The following is a 22,331-nucleotide window of genomic DNA, read 5'->3' as shown; positions in this document are numbered from 1 at the left end:
CATCTGAGCCACCAGGGAAGCCCCATAGTTCAGTACAGTGAGAAGTAATAAATACTATGGAAAAATAAGGTGTAGTGGGTGGGGGCAGGGTTGTACTTCTGAAGTGGGACAGAATTTCTGACCGGTGGACATTTGGGTGATGCCTGAAGGAGGTGAGGAGCCATGATACCTGGGGTGAGGGGCATGCCAGGCAGAGGGCACAGCAAGTGCAAAAGCCCCAAGGTGGGAACCAGCCTGCACAATCCTGAGAAGAACAGGAGGCTGACTAGCCAGAGCAGTGGTGAAGGGGACAGCAGTGGGAGGAGAGGTCCCGGGGCTATGGGGTCAGATCCTGCAGAGCCTGCTGGGTCATTTTAAACTCTGGTTTTGATTTGCAGTGAAATGTCAGTCAGGGTATCATCTTACACATAGTACATGTACATAACTCACAGCTGCTCTAAAAGTAGTAATTCCCGAAATTACTTAGTATTGCCTCACCGGAAGCCCTGGGTTGTCAGGCTCCAGGGTACAACAGGCCTGCCCTCCACTGCCCTGTTGGCTGGCCCTGGTTTACTGGAAGGCAGTGGGACGGGAATGGATGGAAGTGAGCCCGGGCATTCCTGACCCACCCATCCCCTCTCAGATTCCTCTCCAGGCCCGTCACACCCCTGCCGCGTGCTGGGCAGTGGGCACAGGAATGCTGAGGCAGCTGAGGGCTGGACTCCACCCGGCCTTGCAGAAGGTCTAACAACAAGCAGCAACAACAGTGGTGGTGGCGGTTACCAGTTATTGAGCCCCAGCTGCCTGTCTGGCAGAGCACTGAGTGCTTTTCACATATCGCCTCACACTGGCCTGCTGTTAGCCCTTGGAGAGAGGTGTGGTCTCGGGGGAAAGGAGGCTGGTGAGCCACACCCTCGCCTCTGTGATCTCTAGGGGCTCTATTCTTCACTAGGGCTTTGTGCCCCCAGACCTGGGGCTTCTTTGTGACAGCTCCTTTCCCTCAGTTCAGGGGCCCCCGACAGAGAAGAATCTTGCTGCTCCAGCCTGCCAACTCTGCAGCTGCCCGCAGGCCTGGACAGGTCCAGGCCGCCTTCTTGGTGGCTGAGAATGGAGCAGAGGAGGAATCAGGTTTCGCCGACTCTGGGATGGAGGCGAGGCTGCTGAGTCGGCTTTTCCAGGGCTGCTGGGATCAGGCCTTGCCTTCATCTCAGCTTGCAGGCTGGGTGTGGAGGTGGAGGCTCAGGACTGGGCACTTGGGCCCCACTTCGTATCCTTCCAATCTCATCTCCCACTGCGTTCTGGCTCCTCCCTCTGCTCCAGCAGCCTCCCTGAGGGACTCAGCTGAAGTTCCCCTAGCACTCTGGCCTCAGGGCTTTAGCATTCACAACTTTTCCTAGACATAGCTGCATACTTGTTCCCCAGTATTCTTCATTCTTTGCTCAGATGACCCCTTCTCAGCAAGGCCTTTTCTGACTACTAGAATCAAACACTAATTCCAGCCCCTTATTTCCTACACCCATCATAGGGAGTTGGTGATGGACAGGGAAGCCTGGCATGCTGCAATCCATGGGGTTGCAAAGAGTCGGACACGACTGAGCAACTGAACTGAACTGATCCTAGCTTTACTTTCCTCTATAGCCTCACCTTTCACTGTTCTATTTTACTGATTCATCTTGTTTACAGTCTGTCTCCCACTGAATGTCAGCAGGATGGCCCTTGGGCTGGGCAGGAAGGCCCTGCTCTGGGCCTCCCTGCCCTTCCTAAGGAGCTATGGAGCTGTGACTCCTAGAACCTGTCTCCCACTCTGCCCAGCACAAATGGTCCCAGGCCCTCCCCACACCTGTCCTGAGGGAAGCCAGCACAGCCCGGGTGTACTCCCAGGCCCAAGGTCAGTGGAAGGCTACTCTAGATCAGTAGACTGAGCTTGGACAGGTGGGCTGGGGAATACACACACACACACACACACACACGTGTGCACAAGGACCCTCATGGTATAGGATGGAGCCTGGGGTGAGGAGAGTGGCAAGCTGACTGCCACTCCTGGGCTGGGGGCTAACTCTGCCCACCTAGTACCCTACGTGTCTGGGAACCCAGATTAAAACCTGGTCTTCCAGATAGCTATGAAGACATGCTTGTCCATGTAGGAAGAGAGGATCTTTTATTTAACAGTTTATGACCTCAACTTATATGGTATGTGGATCCTCAGTTCAGTTCAGTTCAATTGTTCAGTCGTATCCAACTCTTTGTGACCCCATGGACTGCAGCATGCCAGGCCTCACTGTCCATCACCAACTCCTGGTGTTTACTCAAACTCATGTCCATTGAGTTGGTGATGCTATCCAACTATCTTATCCTCTGTCATCCCCTTCTCCTCCCACCTTCAATCTTTCCCAGCCTCAGGGTCTTTTCAAATGTGGACCCTACACACATTTTTTTCCCCAGTGCCACTCCCTGCCCCATATATTAGGACTGGACTCTTTCATTTTCTGCATTTCTGTATTCCCTGCAACCTAGAACAGGTTGCACAGCCTGGCACAGTACACACATTCAATAAATAGTTGTTAAATTAATGAATAAAAAAGCTCTGGGGTGATGTCCCACATGCCCCAGAAGCAGTTGGAAATTTCTGTGTCAGGACTTTAGAGTCTCAGGATCAGGTATGGCCAGCTGTGTCATGGCGGGAGCAGGAGGGGAGGCTATTCCATATCTGAAGGGTCTCCTCCACTGCCTGCCTGTGCTCATACTCCCAACGAAGCTGAAAATTTTTTTCTTATTAGTTAAAAAAAGCGCCTGTAATACTAGGGAATCAAGAAGACCACTTCCTGGCTCTGTATATTTGTTAATCTCTCTGATGCTCAATTTTTCAAAAAAGAAAACCCCACACATGGTTGCTGGTGTCAGAATGTACATAACTGACTACACGCATGTGAAGGGCCTGGCCAGTCATCGCCCGATAAACATGACTGCCACCACCACTCTCATCATCACTATCACCATCACAGTGTCCAAGGCAGTTCCTGCCACATGGCAGCCAGTGTGACTGTTCCACCCCCAGTTCCCTCTCAGTGACCAGGTTGAGTGGCGCTGGCCATGCTGTGGTTTGAGTGAATGGTGCCCTCTGCTGGCTTCATAGAGGAAGTGCCTCCAGGGAAGTAACAGCTATGGAAGGGCGGTCTCCATCCAAGGTTTGAGTGTGGAGGTAACTGGCCCTGCCAGTAACTCAACTACCACCACTGTAGTGATGAGAACAACACCTACTCCAGTGCCAGAAACCCTTCTAAGCACTTTCCAGATATTAACTCACTCCTACATCTTCCAGTCGATAAAAAGTGAGGCACAGAAAGGTTAAGTGATTAACCTAAGGGGTCACTCCTAGAGGTGCTGGGATTTGAACCTGTGCCTTGAATCATGCCTCCCTGATGGGAGTACTTTAGTGGAAGGTGAGAGGTAGGCTCTGCCTTTAGCTACAAGGCATGGGGTGAATCTGGAACTGAACACGCAGGGTGTGGGCTGCCCGAGAAGCTTCCCAGGGTGACCGCCCCACCCTTTCAATGACAGGACTGTTGCCTGGCTGACCTCAGGGCCCCTTCCTTACTGGCCAGCCCTCAGCATTTCCCTACCTGGGTCTTCTTGCTGCATCCCTGTGTGGGCTTGTGGTTAGGAAGGTCCATGTCTAGGACCATAGGAAGCCAGGAATTCGAGGCCTCGGCTACTTGCCAACCTTCCAGGGATGACAGCCATCCCTTTGGGCCCCTCCAGGCCTGGGGCAAAGCCTGCCTGGTGATACAGGTCCTATCAGCAGCCTTTCTGGGAGGGAAAAAAAAGATGGTCAGGTGCCAGGGAAAAGGCACGGTGAGAAGTGAGTCTTGGGCTCTGTCCGTCTGAGCTCCACTGGAGGGATCTTGGGGAGTGCCTGGTTTTGGAACCTCTATCTTTTCCCATCTGAAAAATGACGGGCAGATTTTAAAAATGCTCTGCATTTGGGTTCTTAAGGAGAAGCATTGGGAGGACAAGGCCAAAGGCCAGTCTCCAAGCAAACTGATCCCTTCTTCCCATGGTTTTATCTTTTTTTTGGTTAGACTAGGGTTTTTCAACTTTGGCTTTAAGTCTGGAGGGGAAATCATTTAACAGAATGAGCCTGAGGAGTCCTTTCAGCACCAACCCATCATCCTGGACCTTCACTCAGAATCAGGCAGCCTTGATCCCAACCAGGACCATGGGCCCCCCTCACTTCTCTGCAGGTGTTGGAGGACTGGTGTTGAGGCGTCTGCAGAGATGGATGTTCCAGGGAATTTATTTTAACACTGTTACGGGCAAAAAACTACAATCACTAGTGCCCATGGGTGGCAGTGAGACTCAGTCAGTTCAGTTCAGCTGCACAGTTGTGTCTGACTCTTGGCAACCCCATGGACTGCAGCACACCAGACCTCCCTGTCCATAAATCCATGCTAACATGAAACTTCCCTGGTGGTGTCCAGTGGTTAAGACTCTGTGCTTCCACTGCAGGGGGCCCAGGTTCAACTCCTGGCTGGGGAACTAAGATCTCACATGCTGCATGGCATGGCTAAACAAACAAACAAAAAAACACCATGCTAACTCATCCATGATGAGTTAGATGTGTTGGAGACAAGAAGGCAATGTCTCATTGCACATCCTGTTAGAAAAGATACAATGCAAAATGTGCATGTAGTGGATTGAATTGTGTAGTGGATTGGAGGGTGGGGAGAGTAAAGGATGGAAGGATGCATGCTCTACTGTTGCACATCAAAATGTGAAGGATTGACGTTCAGTGTGTGCAAAGGCCAACATTCAAGTAGTCCCCACTGGTTTGGCTGGCCACACTGGTTATCTACAGCTAGCATTCACTGAGTGGTTGGCCCTGGTGAGTCACTAGCTGCAAATATTCTGACTTATTACAGGTCCTAAAGACCAGAGTCCATTTTGCAGAAGAGACACAGGTCCCAAGTGAGAGGGTGACATAACATCCATCCCCATCACAGAGCCCAGGATCCTTCTTTCCAGATCACTCAGAGGCTGCAGGGCAGTTCCATTGTCAAGGGAATCCAGATCTACTGCAGAGAGCAGGCTTGGCTAGGAAAGGTTGATTTTGCTCCTTCACTCCCTCTCCAAAAAATCTCAGAGGAGGAAGGCCAGCCTGGACAGTGGCTGCTTGGTTTTATTATTAGACTCAGCAAAGATACAGGGTTTCAGGCTTTATTCAGGCTTCTCAGAGAGGAGTTTAAGATAATGGGCAGCAGGTGTTTGCTAGTTGAGACACTTAATTCTTCCCACAGAACCTTATCAGCAAGAGCTGCAGGGCCCTGGTAGGGGGGACGCTGAGGTTGAGGGAGTCAGAGGCTGCAGCTCCAGGGAGAGACAGGAGGCAGCCAGGAGCGTGGGCTGAGGCACTGTGGACCTAGGGTGGGTGAGACACTTTCTTATCAGACTTTGTTCCCTTTAAACTTCCCCATCCAGAATCTGAGGCTTCAGGACACCCACAGCTTCACCCTTCAGAGTCAATTCAGTCACTCAGTCGTGTCTGACTCTGTGACCCCATGGACTGCAGCACGCCAGGCTCCCCTGCCTTCACCAACTCCCAGACCTTGCTCAAACTCATGTCCATCGAATCAGTGATGCCATCCAACCATCTCACCCTCTGTCATCCCCTTCTCCTCCTGCCTTCAATCTTTAGGACTCTTCAGAGTCTCAATCTTAAATTGCGTGGGCATCAGAATCACCTGGAAGGCTTGTCAGATCAGACTGCAGGGTCTCGCTTGCTTGCAGTTGCTGGTTCGGCAGTGGTGTTGAGGCTGCTGGTCCAGGGACGGCCCCCTGGAGTACCATTTCTTTACAGAATCAGTCATTCTCTCGCAGGAAGGAGACATCTATTTCCACTTCAGTGATTTTCGCGGCTGCACTTCAGATTCTTTTCTTCTAGTTCATTGTAAAGATAAATTTAAAACTTTGCTTTAACAAGGGCACACGTGGAATTCCTGCTGCCTCTTCATCCTGCCATCTGTGCCCTGTTGTTGCCCGGAATATTCTAATTTCATTGACATCCTGGGTGAGTTCTCTAATTTTCTGGCTTGATTCTGGTGACAAACAGGTGTCATTTAACAAAAAAATAAAATGAGGCCGTTCTTAAAATGAGGAAGATTCCCTCAGCGGGTGATTGTGAGGATTTGTTGAAAGGAAATAATTGGAAGTTAAGTGCTGTCTGGATCTAAAAAGTATTGACTAACGGTGGCTGTTATCAATGAACACGGATAGCACCTGCTATGTGCTGGATATGAACTCACTTCATCTCCATGGAAACTCCCAATTTTACAAATGAAAAACCTGAGGCAGGTAGAGGTTAAGCAACTTGCTAGGAAGTAGCAGAGCTGGACCCCACCCTCCCCTACCCCCGCCACCCTGCAAACATCCTGCCTTTCAACATAGAGTCCACAGCACAAAGAGGAAATCTCCCCATACTGCTGGTCCAGAAAAGAGGAAATCTCCCAGTACTGCAGTTGTGGTGCGGCTCGGTCAGGAGTAAGGAAGTTAATGGTTCTCACACAGGGACAGCAGCTCTCATCTGTAGGTCGGCGAGCTGACGTCTGCCTCCTCCCAGGTCTGTAAACACATCCTGAGCTTCCACTACTATCAGGAGGAAGCTGGGGTGAAGCCCACAGGGATAAAAGCACAACTCCACACAACTGCAAGTTCTAGAAAACCACTGAATTGTACACTTTACATGAGTGAATATGATATGTGAATTATACGTCAACAAAACTATTAAAAAACCCCCAAAACTTCACTCCCCTGCCACCTCTGGGAAAAAGTTCCTTTAATAAAAAAGTTCTAGTACATTTACAGGATTGTCATCACTCTTCATCTACAGCACTCGATAGGGAAAATAAAAAATAAAGGACCACTTAGACGTGCTCAGTATAAAAATGCAGTTATCCAATCAAACAGGAGGTCTGGGGGCCAAGAGACCACAGAGAAATGCATGAGGGCACGCCTGGGCTTCTGGAGCGCTCCAGGGGGTGGTTGAGGACCTGCCTCTCACTTTTTGAAAACAGCATTAAAAAAAAAAAAACGAAGATTGTGGTAAGAGGCCTGTTACTAAGGAGAAGGGTCCATTCCAGAGCAAAAGCCATCATGGGAAAGTCAGAGTCAGTCAAAACCCAGGACCCAGCGCTGAGCATTTTATGGTAGCGAGGAGACTCCCAGAAATTGAGCAGCCCTGGCTTAGGCTAAGAGGTGCTCACTGTTGAAATCAAACTGCCCACGTTCCTCCGTTCTGAAAGGCATAGAGACCTGCCCCTTTGAGGTCAGTTTCGAGGCCTCTTCCCTCCAAGTTGCTAAGGCCAATTCTCAACAAGCTGCAAAGTCCTTGGCCAACGTGGGGATAGTGACCCCTTGGAGACGCTGCTGCAGCCCGGCGTTTAGGGAGTCCTAGTCGTCCTGGCCCCCGCCGTACATGTCCGCCAGCTTCTTGAAGCGGCTGCCCCACTCATTCAGATAGTTGTAGTCTTGGTCCTGGTCAGAGGTTGAGGAGGTGAGCGAGCTCAGAGAGGCGGCATCGGAGCCACTGCCCTCATAGTCGAACACCAACAGGGAGTCGTAGGGCGGGGCCGTGGGGTCTGTGTTGGCTGCCTTCAGGTTCTGGGGGATGGAAAGCAGGGTGTTAGGCACTGTGGGACCAGACACTGGGCAGCTGCGAGAGCTCAGAAAAGTGAACTCATCTGGCTGAGCCTGTGTTTCCTCATCTGTGAAGCCCTGTCTCCCCTCCCTTAAGGTTTTGAAGGTTGAACACGAAATGCACATAAATCCTTAGCTCAGGGCCCAGCTGAAAGCGAGTGCTCAGCGCCACAGGCCAGCGGATCAGGGTGGGGACTCTGAAGTCAGACTTCACACAGACTTCTGAGTGTGTAGACCTGGGCAAGCCTCTTAAAGTCTCCATGCCTTTGTTTCCCTCATCTCAAAAATGCATGCTAAGTCGCTTCAGTTGTGTCTGACTCTTTGCAACCCCATGGACTACAGGCTGCCAGGCTTCTCTGTCTATGGGATTCTCCAGGCAAGAATACTGGAGTGGAGTGCCATGCCCTCCTCCAGGGGATCTTCCCGACTCAGGGATCGAACTCACGTCTCTTTATGTCTCCTGCAGTGCCACCTTGGAAGCCCTCCATCTCAAAAATGGGGAGACTTCATATAGTTTCAGAGGGAGAAATGAATGTATATAAATATAAAAGTGCATATTAGAGTTACAGGGGACCATAACAGAATTCCTCCTTTGCAGAGCTGACACAGCGAGGCATTAAACCAGACAGTTATTTGCAAACTATCCGACACAAATATTCTGAAAACTGTCAGAAGATCTCCTGGCCTTTGGCTCCAAGGCAAAGATGCCCTGAGCAACATTCCCCAGACGCCTTTGTTTCTGTACAGGATTCTCAAATGTGCTTAAGGCTAAAGAACGGAGTCTCGCTAGTTCGAGAAAGCAAGAAAGGTAAGCCGAGTTCAGGCCAAAGTAAGGTATCCTGACCACCCACTGAGCCCTGTGCCTACTGCTGCTTTCTCCAACCTCCCAAATCCATCCGTCCTTCCCTCCTTCCTCTTCTGTTCCCTCCTCCTTCCCTCCCTCTTATTAAAAACCTTTTACTGACTACTTTCATGGTACCAGCCTATGCTAGCCTCACATCATTATCTCCTATGTATATTTTATTTCATATATATATATATATATATATATATATATATATCCTGTATCTTTTATTTCTTGGGGAACTAAAGAAACATCAGAGCTTATGAATTCCCTGGTGATCCAGTGGCTAGGACTCTGCGATTCCACTTCAGGGTGCACAGGTTCCATCCCTGGTTGGGGAACTAAGATCCTGCATGCTGTGGAGCATGGCCAAAAAAAAAAAACCCAAAAAATCAGAGCCTAAAAAAAAAAAAAAAGAATATCTGGGTTCAAGTCACTGATACTTTAAAAAATTCCTTAGATAAATCAAGTATGTGCCCAGAATTGAGAATATGGGTGACACTTAGCAACAAGAGCTGTCATTACCTAATTAATACAGGATAGGTGCCAGGCCAGTGGTTCCCAAACTTAAATTACCTGGGAATCTTTTTTTTAATTAATTTACTTTTTAATTGAAGGATAATTGCTTTACAGAATTTTGTTGTTTTCTGTCAAAGCTCAACATGAATCAGCCATAGGTATACATATATCCCCTCCCTCCCATCTCCCTCCCTATCCCATCCCACCCCTCTAGGTTGATACAGAGCCCCGGTTTGAGTTTCTGGAGAGAGTAACATGGAAACTTACATTACCATATGTAAAATAGATAGCCAAGGGGAATTACCTGGGAATCTTTAAAAAAAATATTCTGAAGTCTAGCCCACATGCAGATCAATTAAATCACAGTCCAGGGGGTGGGGTGGGTGGGGTTGGGGGGTGTCAGAGGCTTCAGTGTTTGAAGTTCCCCAAGAGATTTCCTGAGCCAGCACTGCTCGGTCCTTACTCATCCAGTCCTTAAACCAACCTATCCCAGAGGCCCCCAACTTTGCTCCACGCTGGAATCACCTGAGATCTTTACAAATGCAAACCCAGGGAGTCCGGCTCCGAGTTTTCTCCTAACAACCACTATATGTGTTGAATAAAGAAATAATTCCTAATCAAAAATCCTGTCAAACCAGAGATCACCTGGAAAAGTCAAGAGCCTTGACTCTGAATTCATCTAGACTGCAACAGAGCCTGCTCTTCCTCATTGGTTTTTATTGATCAAATTGTTCATCTGTGCCAGACCCAGTCCTCTCTTACTTTTGTTCAATGATAAATGAAAGTGAAAGTGTTAGTCACTCAGTCATGTCTGACTCTTTGTGACTTCATGGACTGTAGCCCGCTAGGTTCCTCTGTTCATGGAATCCTCCAGGCAAGAATACTGGAGTGGGTTGATCTTCCCACTCCAGGAATCGAACTCAGGTCTCTAGCAATGCAGGCAGATTCTTTACCATGTGAGCCACCAGGGAAGATGATAAACATCAACAAATAAAAAGAAAAGAAAGAATTCCTGACCTATTCTTTAACCACTTCGAAACTTTGGGTTTAATGGAGGAGGAAACAGGAGGCCCAGAAGTTGCTATATATGCCAGAGGTCACACAGCTAGCTTGTTGGTGACAGACCCAGGATTTGAACCCACAGCCAAGACTCCAAGCCTGTGCTCTTTCTCTCAAGCTGCTGGTGCTTGAACGAAGGACTGCCCTAGGCTGGGCCCCCATGCCTCACCTCAATGATGAAGTTGCCGATTTCATCTGGGTTGGCTGGCCGAGGACGGTACATGGGTGTGGGGATGAAGGATGGTGCCACATCGTTGCGGAGAACCACCTCAGGCCGGGCCTCCAGACCCCGGTGGAGCTGGGTGATGTCATAGTCCTTCAGGAAAGTGAAGGAGAACATGGAATGGAGAAGAAGCCTCCCACTCCCCCCATTTACATCTCATCCCACTTCTGTGCCACTTGGATGTTTTGGTTCAAGAGTAGGTCTTAGAAGACAATGTCAGAGATCTCTGAAAGCCCTAGATTCCACACCCCCTCCTCTCAGATTAAGCACAGGCTCAAGGTTGGGGTGGCTGGGGCCAGAGACTGGAGCAGTGGACGAGGCACCCTCTCAGAAAACTGACGCTTCAGACCAGGGTCTGGGCGACACAGCTAACATGGTCAGTTGGTTGACCCAACCATCCCTGCCAGGGGCCATGGGGGCACCGCCTCCCAACCCCAGGAGGGCCCCCCATGCCCTACCTGGTCCTCCTCGCCACCCCCCTCTTCGCCGTAGTAGAAGACGTTGTCACGGGTATCATCTTCTGGGAGGAGAAGGGGTTCCTTGATCTTCCGTTTCTTTCTCACCAAGAATAGGAGCACCAGCAGAAGGACTGCAAGAGTTGGGGAGTGTGAATATTCGCCCCCAAGCTCTTGAAGTCCCATGTAATTTTTGATCCCTCCACTCAGTAGCCGGAGCTTTACACACTTCAGTGGCCCCTGTGCACCTAGGAAAACCCTCACCTCCTCATCAAGGCTGCAGGACTGGCCCCGACCTGTCTCCAACCCTCCCTCTCTGGCCAGGTCTAGAAACAGTGGCCTCCTCAGGGCTCCTCGAATATACCCAGCAGTCTCCCACTTCAGAACCTTCATCCTGGCTCTTTTCTCACCTGGAACACTCTCCATGCATACACATGGCTCTCACCTTCCTGCTCTCAGCCTAAAACCACTTCCTCCTACTGGTATTCTGACTTCATTCCCCCACCTGTAATTCTCTATCATTTTACTGTTAGTCTTCCCATATTGATGTACTGGTCCTTATGGAAATCCTCCTTTGTGGGATGGGGATCTCCCAGTAGATGTTTGTTTGTTTGTTTGTTTGTTCTTGGCTGTACCATATGGCTTATGGCAGCAGTCCCCAACCTTTTTGGCACCAGTTTTACCGCTACTTTCTTCTCTGTGGAAGACAAATCTTCCACAGATGGAGGTGGGGGATGGTTTCAGGATGCTTCAAGTGCATTACATTTATTGTGCACTTTATTTCTATTATTATGATCAGCTGTACCTCATCAGATCATCAGGCATTTGATCCTGGAGTTTGGGGGCCCCTGGCTTCCTGGATCTTAGTTCCTTGACCAGGGATTGAACCTGGGCCCACGGCAGTAAATGCACCCAGTCCTGACCACTGGACTGCCAGAGAATTTCCAGATGTTACTTTTCAATATGACTTTTTCAGTCACGAGGTGTCCCATAATAGCCAGAGACTTTAAGTTCAAGACAAGACAATGCAACTTTGATGTGGTACAGTAATCTGAATTTAGGTGCAAACACTATTTTGGAATTTTAAGATAGAGACTGGGTTTCAGTGATATGATCTAAAAGGCTGGAGGTCTATTTGGACACAATGGGAACTGGCTTATTAGTGCCCAGCTGCTGCCCCTAACTGTTGTGACTACCCCCAGTTAATTCCACATGAGGAGTGCAGTTCTGGCCCTCCCTGTGGCTGTTTAATGGGGGAGGATACAGCCATTGCTCAGCTTTATCCCCCTTTTTCGCCTGCTGAGGGAACCATTGTCCTCTCTAGCCAGACAAAACTGATGGAGCCATCTTTGGGAGTCCCTGGGTTCTCAGGATGCACACCCTGTGTGAGTCAGACTATGGCCTTTCCCTCCCCTTTCCTCCCCATTGGCTTAGGGAAAGGCAGGAGGCAACCTGGACTGCCTACCTGCACCCAAAGCCTGTGTTCGGCTGCCTACTGTTACCTCCATTTGGACTTTTCCCATGGTCCTTCCCAAACTGGTTAATGGAAACTCCGTGTTTCTACTTGTTCAGGCCTTGAAGTCATAGATGGCTCTTTTTCTCATCTGAATCTTAATTGATTCTACCTTGAAATATGACCAGCTCTCACCACCTCTAATGCCACCCTGGATCTGAGCCACAACTCCCCCCTCACCCCCAAATTATGGTAGTAGCAGCCCTCTACAGTCTCTTCAGGAGGAATCCTACAAAATTCAAGTCAGATCACATTGCTCCTCTGCTCCAAACCTGATGACTTCCCATTTCACCCAGAGTCCTTACAATAACCCACAATGCCCAATGCAATGCTCCGCCACAGCCATCACCTCTCTTCTCCCTCTTGCTTTTTCCACAACAGTCATTGCTGTTTCTACACAAAGCACAGAGCCACCTCAGGACCTTTGTACTGGCTGTTCCCTGGATATCTGCATGATCTGCTTCCTCAACTCATTCAGGTCTTTACTCAAATGCCCCCTTCTCAGTAAGCCTGTTCTTGCTGATCCTACATAAAATACCAGATCTCCTCCTCTCACTTTCTTTTTTAATCCATAGCAACACCCATTTCTCTGCTGGCTTATTTGCTATCTGCTCTCTGCATTGGAAAGTAAGCTCCATGAAGGCAGGGGCTGGTCTGTTTTTTTTTTTTTTAATTAATTGGAGGCTAATTACTTTACAATACTGTGGTAGTTTCTGCCATACATTCATATGAATCAGCCATGGGTGTACATGTGTTCCCCATCCTGAACCCCTCTTCCACCTCCCTTCCCATCCCATCCCTCAGGGTCATCCCAGTACACCAGCCCTGAGCACCCTGTCTCATAAATGTTTCACTCTCAGCACCTAACACAGTGCTCAGTGCAAGCACGATGATTAAAGCTTGTGCTTATTGCATTCATGCGTGATTGAATGGGTGTTTTTTGTGTAAGGACAATTCAGAGAGTGAAAAAAGTAAATGTGATAGGTTCTACCATGACAGCAAAGAAATTAGTTTCTAACTAAACACTTCTGCTCACTAGACCAGTGTCTCTCAAGCTGAAACATGCATTAGAATCCACTGAAAGGCTTGTAAAAATACAGATTACTAGGTCTTACCCCTAAGCTTCTGACTTGGTAGGTCAGGTGTGGGCCAGGAAGTTGGCCTAACCAATTCCTGGTGATGCTGATGCTCTTGGTCTGGAGACTACACCTTCAGAACCACCACTGTAGCCACCAGATGATGTAACAGCAGGGCCAAGTCTGCTCCCCACTGTATCCCCAAAGCCTGGCACCTCCCAGAGGCCCCATAAACATCTATGGACTAAATGACACTTCCAGAATTAAGAGGACAAGGAACAGATGGGCAATGTCGGTGGCTCGAGTCTCTACGTTTGGGGTGGACTCAAGTTTCTAACTACCCCAACCTCAGAGGGAGAGGGTGCCAGCACTCACGCAGCAGAGCCAGGGCAGCACCCAGGATGGGGAGGAGGAAACCCCACGTCCAGGGGTCCCGGCAGGTCACCATGTTGCCGTGGCAGTCACACACGGTGGCTCTGATCACTGTCAGCTGTTCCTTGTTGCCGTGGTCGGACAGGGAAAGGTGCACATCGTATTCGCCTTGCTTTAGGAACTTCTTCAGGGACAAGGCTACTGCGTCTCCTGGAGCAGACAGATAATTATTCACCTCGGAAGGCCACAAATGGTGGGAGCCAAGCACACCATGATGGAGAGTTGAGGAGGCAGACTGCATCTGGGCCACAGGGAGCAATGTCGTCAAAGCAAACTTACGCCAAGTGTTACAAACGGATACTTGGTCCAAGCCAAATCCTCCACTGAGGGAAGGATTATTTGGATAGAAGAATAAAGTCATCATTCTATTTAAGAAAATCAATAATCACAGTATTTCTAAATATGACATTTTAAAAAATTCATGGCATGCAGGGCCAATAATTTCTGAGCATTATTAGCTGCCAGATTGTTCTTTGCTTCAAAACAAACAAGCAAAGAAACAAAGTTCTTCCTAAGAGACAGCTAGCACAATCTTTTAATATTTATATTAACTGGCCACCTGTTTCTCTACCTGAAAGTTTACTACCACTTGTTATGGCAGCATTTTGCTCTTTCAATTGTATATATAATGTTTATACCTTAACTCTATGATAGAATTTCAATATATCTGAAACTTGGATATTTCTGAGTGAGCATCAGTTATTAAGAAATCCAAATGCATATTACCTGGCGATGTAACTGATGCCAGGAGCAGATCAGAGCATTAGTGACTGCACACAAGCTCAGAGGTGCCGGCAGTGAGGCTGTGCTGGGCACCGTGCTAACTGGCCTTTGAAGGCCTGGGGCAGGCAGCAGGCAGCCACAGAGCCGAAGCCAAGCTTTGGAGCAGCCTGCACGACGGGAGCCACTCTGGGGAGGCTGCTTGGCCATCATGGAGTGGGGATGGGGGCTATGTTTGTGGGTGAGAAATATAAGGTCAGAGGCCTCTCTGCAGAAAGGCCTTCGGTTTAGACCCAAGTTTCTCAAGGTGGGTGCTATTAGCTTGGGTGGAACTATTCTTCATCACGAGGAACTTTCCTGAGCACTCAAGTCCTCACCACTAAATGCTAACAGTGCCCCCCCAACCCCACGCATCATTGGGACATTCAAAAACAATTCCCGCGTTTCCAGCCCACCTGCCCTCAGGCTTGCTGGCCTATTTCAGCACTGACCTCAAGCCACTTTCAGTTCACAGGCTCTGCACACTCCCTGGGCCCCTCTTAGCTGAAAGGCCAGAGGGAGAATTCACCCTGTTCCCACTCAGCAGTGGCAGACAGACAGAGTTCTGCACGCTGGATGTCTGGTCCACCGAGTGGAGAGGCCAACGTGGGGCATTTCACCAGAACATCCCTCCTGCCTTCCTGCTCCCAGGCTGGAGAGCTGACTTCTCAGCTGATGATGGTGCTGGTGGTGGCAGTGGGGACTCAACTGACACTTATTACATGCCAAGCCCGACTCTGATCTTCACCTCAACTTTAAGAGACAGGTTCTGTTACCCCTCATTTTACAAATACAGACACTGAAGCTTAGGGAGGTCAAGTAACGAGCCCAGTTCACATGGGTGTAGAGTTGGGATTAACTCCTCTCACAATAGAACACAGACAGATAAAACGACTAAGTCAAAACCAAGAACCAATGGTAGTGTCAGGCGTTGGTACCACTGGGCTTTGAGGTAACGCTCACTCTTGGCAGAGCCAGATTGTGCCTGTTGGTGAAGACGGCCACTGGCATCGACTGAGCACTGATGCACCAGAAGAGGTAGGTGCCTGTCGTGTACTCAGTCTTCACAGTGACTGTACAGAGGTACAATTACTGGCACCATCCTCCAGGTGGGGAAAACTGCTCAACAGTAAGGTTCAGTAACTTGCCCACAAGCTGGTGAATGGAGAGGCTGGATCTTGAACCAAGGTGTTCTGACTTCAGAGGCTATGCTCCGTAAACCAGTCAGGGAGGGGAAAATGGCTTTCAGGCCACAGGGAGGTAATAGGAGACCAACTTGGGCTTCCTCGAGGAAAGGTGCTGAGTATATACCCCCAAATCAGAGGAATCATAAAAACGGGACAATGTGTGTGTCTGAGGCAGGTCTCCTCAGTCCTTTCTGGACAGGCTCAGCAGCAGCAGTAGACACCAGGCATTTGGTTACTTCAGGGAAGAACCTGAATGTACTGGTTCCCCATTCCCCTCTTGGGGGACCCTAGCACCAAGAGGAAGAGGGAGGCATTTTAAACCAGGGTGAGCTTCTCCAGGGGCCTTATTGGCACTTGGGCATGGATGCACTGTTTTTACGCACCTGAGTCCTTGCCCATTTGATGCCAGTAAGTCTCCTCTTCAGTCCTGTAACAACTGAAAAACCACTGAAGGCTGAGGAGCGTTATGGGGTGGGAAAGAGAAAGGACAGGGAGGTGGTTGGGAGCAGGGGCATGAGGGCCAGGGACCTTGTCTTCTACTTCTTTTCCACTGTTTACCCACACTGTGCCTTTGGACATGCCATTTAACCTTTCTGAGCCTGATTCTCATCTGTAAATAGGGATAAAAATACTGATCACAGAGGATGGTAGAAATTTAAAATAAGTATAAAAAGCATCTTGCAAATGTCCAGGGGTGGATAAATGGTAGGCAGCAGAGGATCCTGGTAGAGCAGACTTCCTGCATCCCAATCATGGGGCCATTATTTTCTATCCATAATGCCCCTGACAGGATATTTAAGTTTCTATAAGCCCTGGTTTCCCTATCTGTCAAACGGGTGCACATACATGTATATGTATGATTAACAGTACCTGCTTTACAGGGTTATTGTGAGGATTCAGTAGCCGAATCTGTGTGAAGTGTCTGAAGTGCACATAGCACATAGCAAGCATGCTCAGGCATGTTAGTTATTACTGTGCTGGGTTCCCGACTCTCTCATTATGTCATAGTGAGAAAGGCATGTCCCATCTCTCTCTGGGCCTCAGTGCTTCCAACTGTATAGGAAAGTGGTTGGGCTAGAATGGTCTTTAAGGATTCCTGTGGATTCCCAAAGGTTTAGACTAAGTTAATAAGCAGCATTTGACTGACATCGTCTTTGTGTGTTATTGGCTGTGCAGCTTGCAGGATCTTGTTCCTTGACCAGGCATCAAACCTGTGCTCCCTGCAGTGGAAGCCAGGTGTCCCAACCACTGGACTGCCAGGGAATTCCCCTGACTGACATTCTTGAGGAGACCGGTAACTCGGTGACCCACAAGATGGAGCAGGAAGGTAGATGCTGGATCTTGGTAGGGGAGAGAGGACCCATTTGCCACCACCACTCAGTTACCTTTCTCGTTGACTTCTGCTGTCCAATAGACGTCCGAGTCATGTGTGAGTTGGGCCTGGAAAGGGGCAGTGTGGGGGGACAAGTCCTTGTCTGTGATGTTTAGCACCTGGGGCACAGGGCTTTGGTTGCAGATGGTGATCTGACGGGGCTCGGGGACCGGACCGTGGTCATTGATGTCCATCAGTGTTAGCAGGAGGGTCCCTGTGCCAGTGGTGGGAGGGCTCCCTGTTCAAATCACACATATGATCCCTTTTCAGCATCTGCCTTTGGCTGGGTTGATGAATCCATATTAAGCTCCCCTAGGACTTATCCAATAAACCTCAGAAGGGTCCTGTTTACTGTCCAACTGTAACCTTTCAAGAGTTTCCCTGCCCTTGCTTCATTATAAATCAAACCAGTGATGGCAAATGCATGGCAAACATGCCATCATTCTCATTTTGTGTCCACAGCAGACATTACTAACTGATCACAGCACAGAGACTTCATCCAGACAGCCACTACCAATCTATCACCAAGAGAAAAAGATTGGCCACCTCAGGGCTGATGTGTTTGCTGACCAGCTTCAGGGAAGTTTCACTTCCCAGCCCTGCAGTAACCTCTCGCCTGCCTCCAGGTCTTGGTTCAGTATGTGTCAAATAGAGATGTTATTACATCAATATCCCCAACCATGTCGTGGCATGACATCACTCATCAATCGTAACACTTGTAAGGCAGCCCCTTTTAATCAATCACAAGGGGAAACCAACAGGCCAATTCAAGGCTCAGTAAAGCACAAACAGGCTGAAAAGTGTCTTTAGGATACCTCCTAACTCCTGGGTCTTAAGGAAACTGGAACTGGCCAACTCTAGGACTGACCACTCTAAGTCTCCTCCGAGAGACCACTTTGACCTCTCAGATAGGATTGCTGACACTCCCTTCCCCACATCACACTCAGCCTGCAGAGGGGATCTGCTGTGTCCTGGGCTCCAAAGGGGCCCACATAGAGGGGCTGGAGGGAGCTCTCACCATCATCTGTGGCCAAGACCATGACTTCGTAGATGTTGTTTCTCACAAACTGCTCATCCTCACGGTCCAAGACCCCTGCGGCAGTGACTTGTCCACTGTCTGGGTCCATCGCTAGCCACCCTGCTGGGTCTCTCAGGATGTGGTAACTGGAGCAGAAAAGTTGCAAAGAATCACACCCAGGATACTTAAGAGTTCTAGTGTCATCATTCAAAGTCTCCTCATGTCAATTAGCAGAGGGTTTCATGGGACTTGGGGCTCATAGACAGGATCACATGGAAAACGCATCTCACCCCCAATTGGGCTCCTGAGCTGAAGGTGGGAGGGGGCCAGCAGGGACATGTGAGAGGGATTGGGGAACACCTGTCCCCTGGACTTAACTTCCTCTGTACGGAGGGTAGGAAGGGAAGACCCTGTGCAGGGGTGGTAGTCAAAATATTTAACAGTCTTTATGGCAATTAGAACAAATACTGATGCATATAATAAATAACCCATCCAACGTACCCGTGTCTTTGGCTGAACACGAGCCGAACCCCTGCATACCTGATCTTCTGACTCCCCTTGTCTGGGTCCCGTGCAGTGTAGGCACAAATAGGCTCCCCAGTGGAGATGCCCTCCTGGATTTCGATGACTTTGGACGGGGGGACAAACACGGGTGGCTCATTCACATCCTCCACGAGGACCACTACGGTGGCTGTGGAGGTCGGGAGTTTCACCACAAAGGGAACCTCGTTGATCACTTCGACGTACAGGGTGTGCTGGGTTTTGGCCTCAAAATCCAAGCCCTGGGAGAGAATAGGAAGGAGGATCAGAGTCGTCATTTTGTGAGGAGGCCCCATGCCGTGCTGTGATGTCTGGAAGAGAGGGCCCATCACGAGGGGCTGGGGATCCCACCAGCAACAATGCTGCCTCTGCCCTGCCCCATAGAGCCTCCTGGTTTCCTCCTGCATTTCTGGAGTGGATACCCAGTGGGGCCTTCTCAGACCATCACCCCAAAGGCAACTAGACTAGTAAGCCCGAAGCCTAGAACTGGTTCTCAATGGGGTGATGACCTCCATAGTGGTTGTCGTCGGAACTTGGAGGGGGCATTTCTAGGTGTCCTAATGACAGGGAATGCCACTGGTGGGGGCAGGGACACAAAGAACTATCTCAAGTCCCACGGGACTTGCCAATATCCCCCGGACATTCATGTATTCCTGGGCATGAAGCTCTGTTTATAGTTACAGTCTAGAATGTGTTTTCCATACAAATCAAGTTTTTGGTGTGGTTTTAATTTATACTAAATTTCCTAGGAATGCAACTTCTGAGGGGAGCTCCTCAAGTTGTTTATTTGAGGTTCTGGAAAAACATCAATACCACTTGTGGTATGACTCACTTCAGCGACATACAGTATCTACTATACTTGGCTAATTCCACAAACAGATGCAAGAAACTGACCACTTCATCATGTTTTCTAGTATAGTTGTGCCCAAAGGTATACACAGGGAAGCAGTTTATTATCAGTAACTTTTCCTGAAAATCCTCCTTTATTTTAATTAGGGCATTCCATTTTTCTAGAAATTACATAAGTTATTATAGAGAAGTTATAAACAAAATTCATTTTACAATGTGAAAGGGGCATTACAAAACTTTGGTTACAAGGAGGGGACAGCTTTTAAACTATTGTGGCTCAGATGGCAAAGTGTCTGCCTGCAATGCTGGAGACCCAGGTTTGATCCCTGGATCGGAAAAATCCCCTGGAGAAGAAAATGGCAACCCACTCCAGTACTCTTGCCTGGAAAATTCCATGGACGGAGGAACCTGGTAGACTACAGTCCACAGGGTCGCAAAGAGTCGGACATGACTAAGTGACTTCACTTTCACTTTCTTTCTCAAACTGGGCCATTCTTTATAATAAACCAAGACGTAAAAGACATCAAGAAAGATTAGTCTGATTTTCTTGAAGCATCAATTTTACTCAAGATTTTTCAAGAGGCAAGGGTATGCCTAGATGTAATTCAAAACAGTTAAAGTAATTTAAAACTTTTAAAGTAAAACATTTTACTATCCAAACACTAAGATGTGAACTATGGATTGAAGGCAAAATAGCAAGGATTCCAATAAAACAGACCTTCTGTGTAAGACCAATTAGGAGCAGCCACTAGACACACTGGGAGGATGGGCCCCACTGACTGGCCTCAATTGGATCAGTGACTCTGTTTTATGAACTGGGTCTCTGGGGAAGATTTAAACAAAGGAATTCCCCCACATAAGAGGGATGGGAGAGTGTTGCAAGCCACGGGCCTGGTGCACTCCCTGTGAGTGGTCCCAGGTATGTGTCCCAGGCAAGTGGTACCCCTAGTCCTGGAGACTGGAGACCTCCCCGCCCCAGGTGTGGCCCTTGTACAAAGCCCAAACCAATTCACCTTCTGGGTGGTCAGGATACCCTGGTTGCTCTCGGGGTCAGTAGTGATGGTAAAATGGTCCCCGTTGTCACCTCCCACGATGCGGTAGGTGGCACGCCATGCTGGTGAGTTAGGGGCGTCCAGATCAGTCACTGTCAGCCTCTGCACCTCGTGGCTCACTGTGTTCTCAGGCACACGGGCCTCATACTGTCAACATGGAAAACACAACACTGTCAGAGCAGAGAAGCTGACTCCTCCGAGAGGCGGCCCTCCTCTCTTCACCCGCTGTGAGTCCTCCACCCAACTCCAGGGGAGCCCCATGCTGCTCACCCTTTCTGGGACATGCACAGATGCAGAATGCCCCAGGAGTCAACTTCACAGCTTGCTAGGACAGACACACCACAGTGACCCTGGGCCTGCTTTCCCTACATCCCACAGCCTGATGCTCCCAGAATCTCAGCCATCCGGGTGCCCAAGCCCCCAGGGAGAGTAGTCACCTGTATCTAGCTGAGATCAGAAAGGCACAAGGAAGGTGGCAAGAAGGGCTAGGTGTCTGATTGCTCTGGGGCACTGACCAGGGACTTTTTTGGAAATTTAGAACAGATGGCCGTGATGGGGAAATCAGCTATTCAGAACAAATTTCACCAGCCCTGAACAGTATTTAGCAGCCCAAGTTACCTAATGATGGAAGCGGGTGGGTATCATCTTGACTGGCACTGAGTCCTCTGTCATGTCAAGTGACAGGCATTCACCGGGGGTAGGTGGGCAGATGTAGGTGTGAGTCAAGTTAGGAATTTCCATATCAACAAAGATTTTCATATTGAGCACTTAGGTACCAGGGATTATGCTAAGAACTCTACATAGATTATTTCATTTAAAACTCAGAACAATGCAGCAGGTATTAACACTGTCTCCATTTCACAGACTAGGAAATAGGGCACAGAGAGGTTAGGTGCTTCCCCTCAGGTCACACAGCTTACAAGTGCTGGGGCTGGGACTTGAAGCAATGCAGGCTGATTTTGGAAGTTTCATCAGAAAGGAGAAACTTAGCTCCTCATCATCTGACAAGGAAAGAATGAATGGAGGAAAGGGTGTTACCTTCTGGGGATCAAACACGGGAGCATTGTCGTTGGCATCGAGGATTTCCACTATGGCCATAGCCGTGGTGCTGGAGCCGTCCCCATCCATGTCTGTGGCATGGATGGTCAGTGTGTACTCGGGGACTCTCTGGGGAGAAAAGGAGAGCGGGAGTGGAAGCCGCTGAGAGCAGGGCACAGCCTTGAGTGTACGCGGAGGGAGGGGAATGTTTCTCCTTTCCAGTGTTCACCTGATCCCTTGCTCACACACTGCAGGGAAGACCAGGAGCCAAGGGTGGAGGGAGAGGGGAACTGTGGATCCAAACGGTTCTCCTGGGCCAGTCAGTCGTGGGGTGAAGCCTGGGCACTGCCTCCTGACTCAGGGAGGATCCAGAAGGGGAGCTCTGAGCAGGAGTTTGGCAAAAGTATGAATTAGGGAACTCTAGTACCTATGGAGCTAACTGCTTTGTGGTACACATGGGACAAATCTGGGCAATGTGCATGCTAAGTGAGCCATTCCAAGAGGAAATGAGAAAACCTACGGAAAATATCAAATGTCTGTGTTTCACAGCTGCCTCCTCAGCTTTAATGAGATGGCTTGGCAGAGCGCCAACAGTCCAAGGGTGCTGTGGGACATCGATACAGCACCTGGCCGCAGCCCTTCCTGGCCGACTTGGGCTCTGGGGCAGGGGCTTCTGCTCTGAGTGTCAGGGCCTGGCCTGGGCAGGCAGCCCCTTCCTGAAGGGCCA

General features: G+C 49.3%; 1 protein-coding gene and 1 non-coding gene across 8 annotated transcripts in view; one reads left to right on the top strand and one right to left on the bottom strand.

Annotated features, from left to right (window-relative positions):
- The first annotated feature begins 4,440 nt into the window (after positions 1-4,440).
- TRNAG-UCC (transfer RNA glycine (anticodon UCC)) lies at positions 4,441-4,515 on the top strand. The gene has a single exon. It is a non-coding gene; the product is annotated as a tRNA-Gly (tRNA).
- Positions 4,516-6,791: 2,276 nt separating this feature from the next.
- The window catches only part of CDH3 (cadherin 3), a 117,251-nt gene continuing 101,711 nt past the window's right edge, over positions 6,792-22,331 (bottom strand). For 6 of the 7 annotated variants that reach the window (XM_010814403.4, XM_010814404.4, XM_024977933.2 and 3 more), the window contains 9 exons: positions 21,605-21,733; positions 20,528-20,713; positions 18,666-18,907; positions 18,126-18,271; positions 17,121-17,345; positions 13,733-13,939; positions 10,772-10,902; positions 10,260-10,406; positions 6,792-7,632 (listed from right to left, as the gene is read on the bottom strand). In XM_010814403.4, the coding sequence (XP_010812705.1) occupies positions 7,423-7,632; positions 10,260-10,406; positions 10,772-10,902; positions 13,733-13,939; positions 17,121-17,345; positions 18,126-18,271; positions 18,666-18,907; positions 20,528-20,713; positions 21,605-21,733 (1,623 nt within the window). In that variant the 3' untranslated portion in view covers positions 6,792-7,422. The remainder of the gene's footprint in view (positions 7,633-10,259; positions 10,407-10,771; positions 10,903-13,732; positions 13,940-17,120; positions 17,346-18,125; positions 18,272-18,665; positions 18,908-20,527; positions 20,714-21,604; positions 21,734-22,331) is intronic. The other variant, NM_001244605.1, reaches the window with a different exon arrangement.

The sequence above is a fragment of the Bos taurus genome, chromosome 18 (genome assembly GCF_002263795.3).
Source record: "Bos taurus isolate L1 Dominette 01449 registration number 42190680 breed Hereford chromosome 18, ARS-UCD2.0, whole genome shotgun sequence".
Taxonomy (NCBI): domain Eukaryota; kingdom Metazoa; phylum Chordata; class Mammalia; order Artiodactyla; family Bovidae; genus Bos; species Bos taurus.
This window is presented reverse-complemented; position numbering and strand designations above follow the sequence as displayed.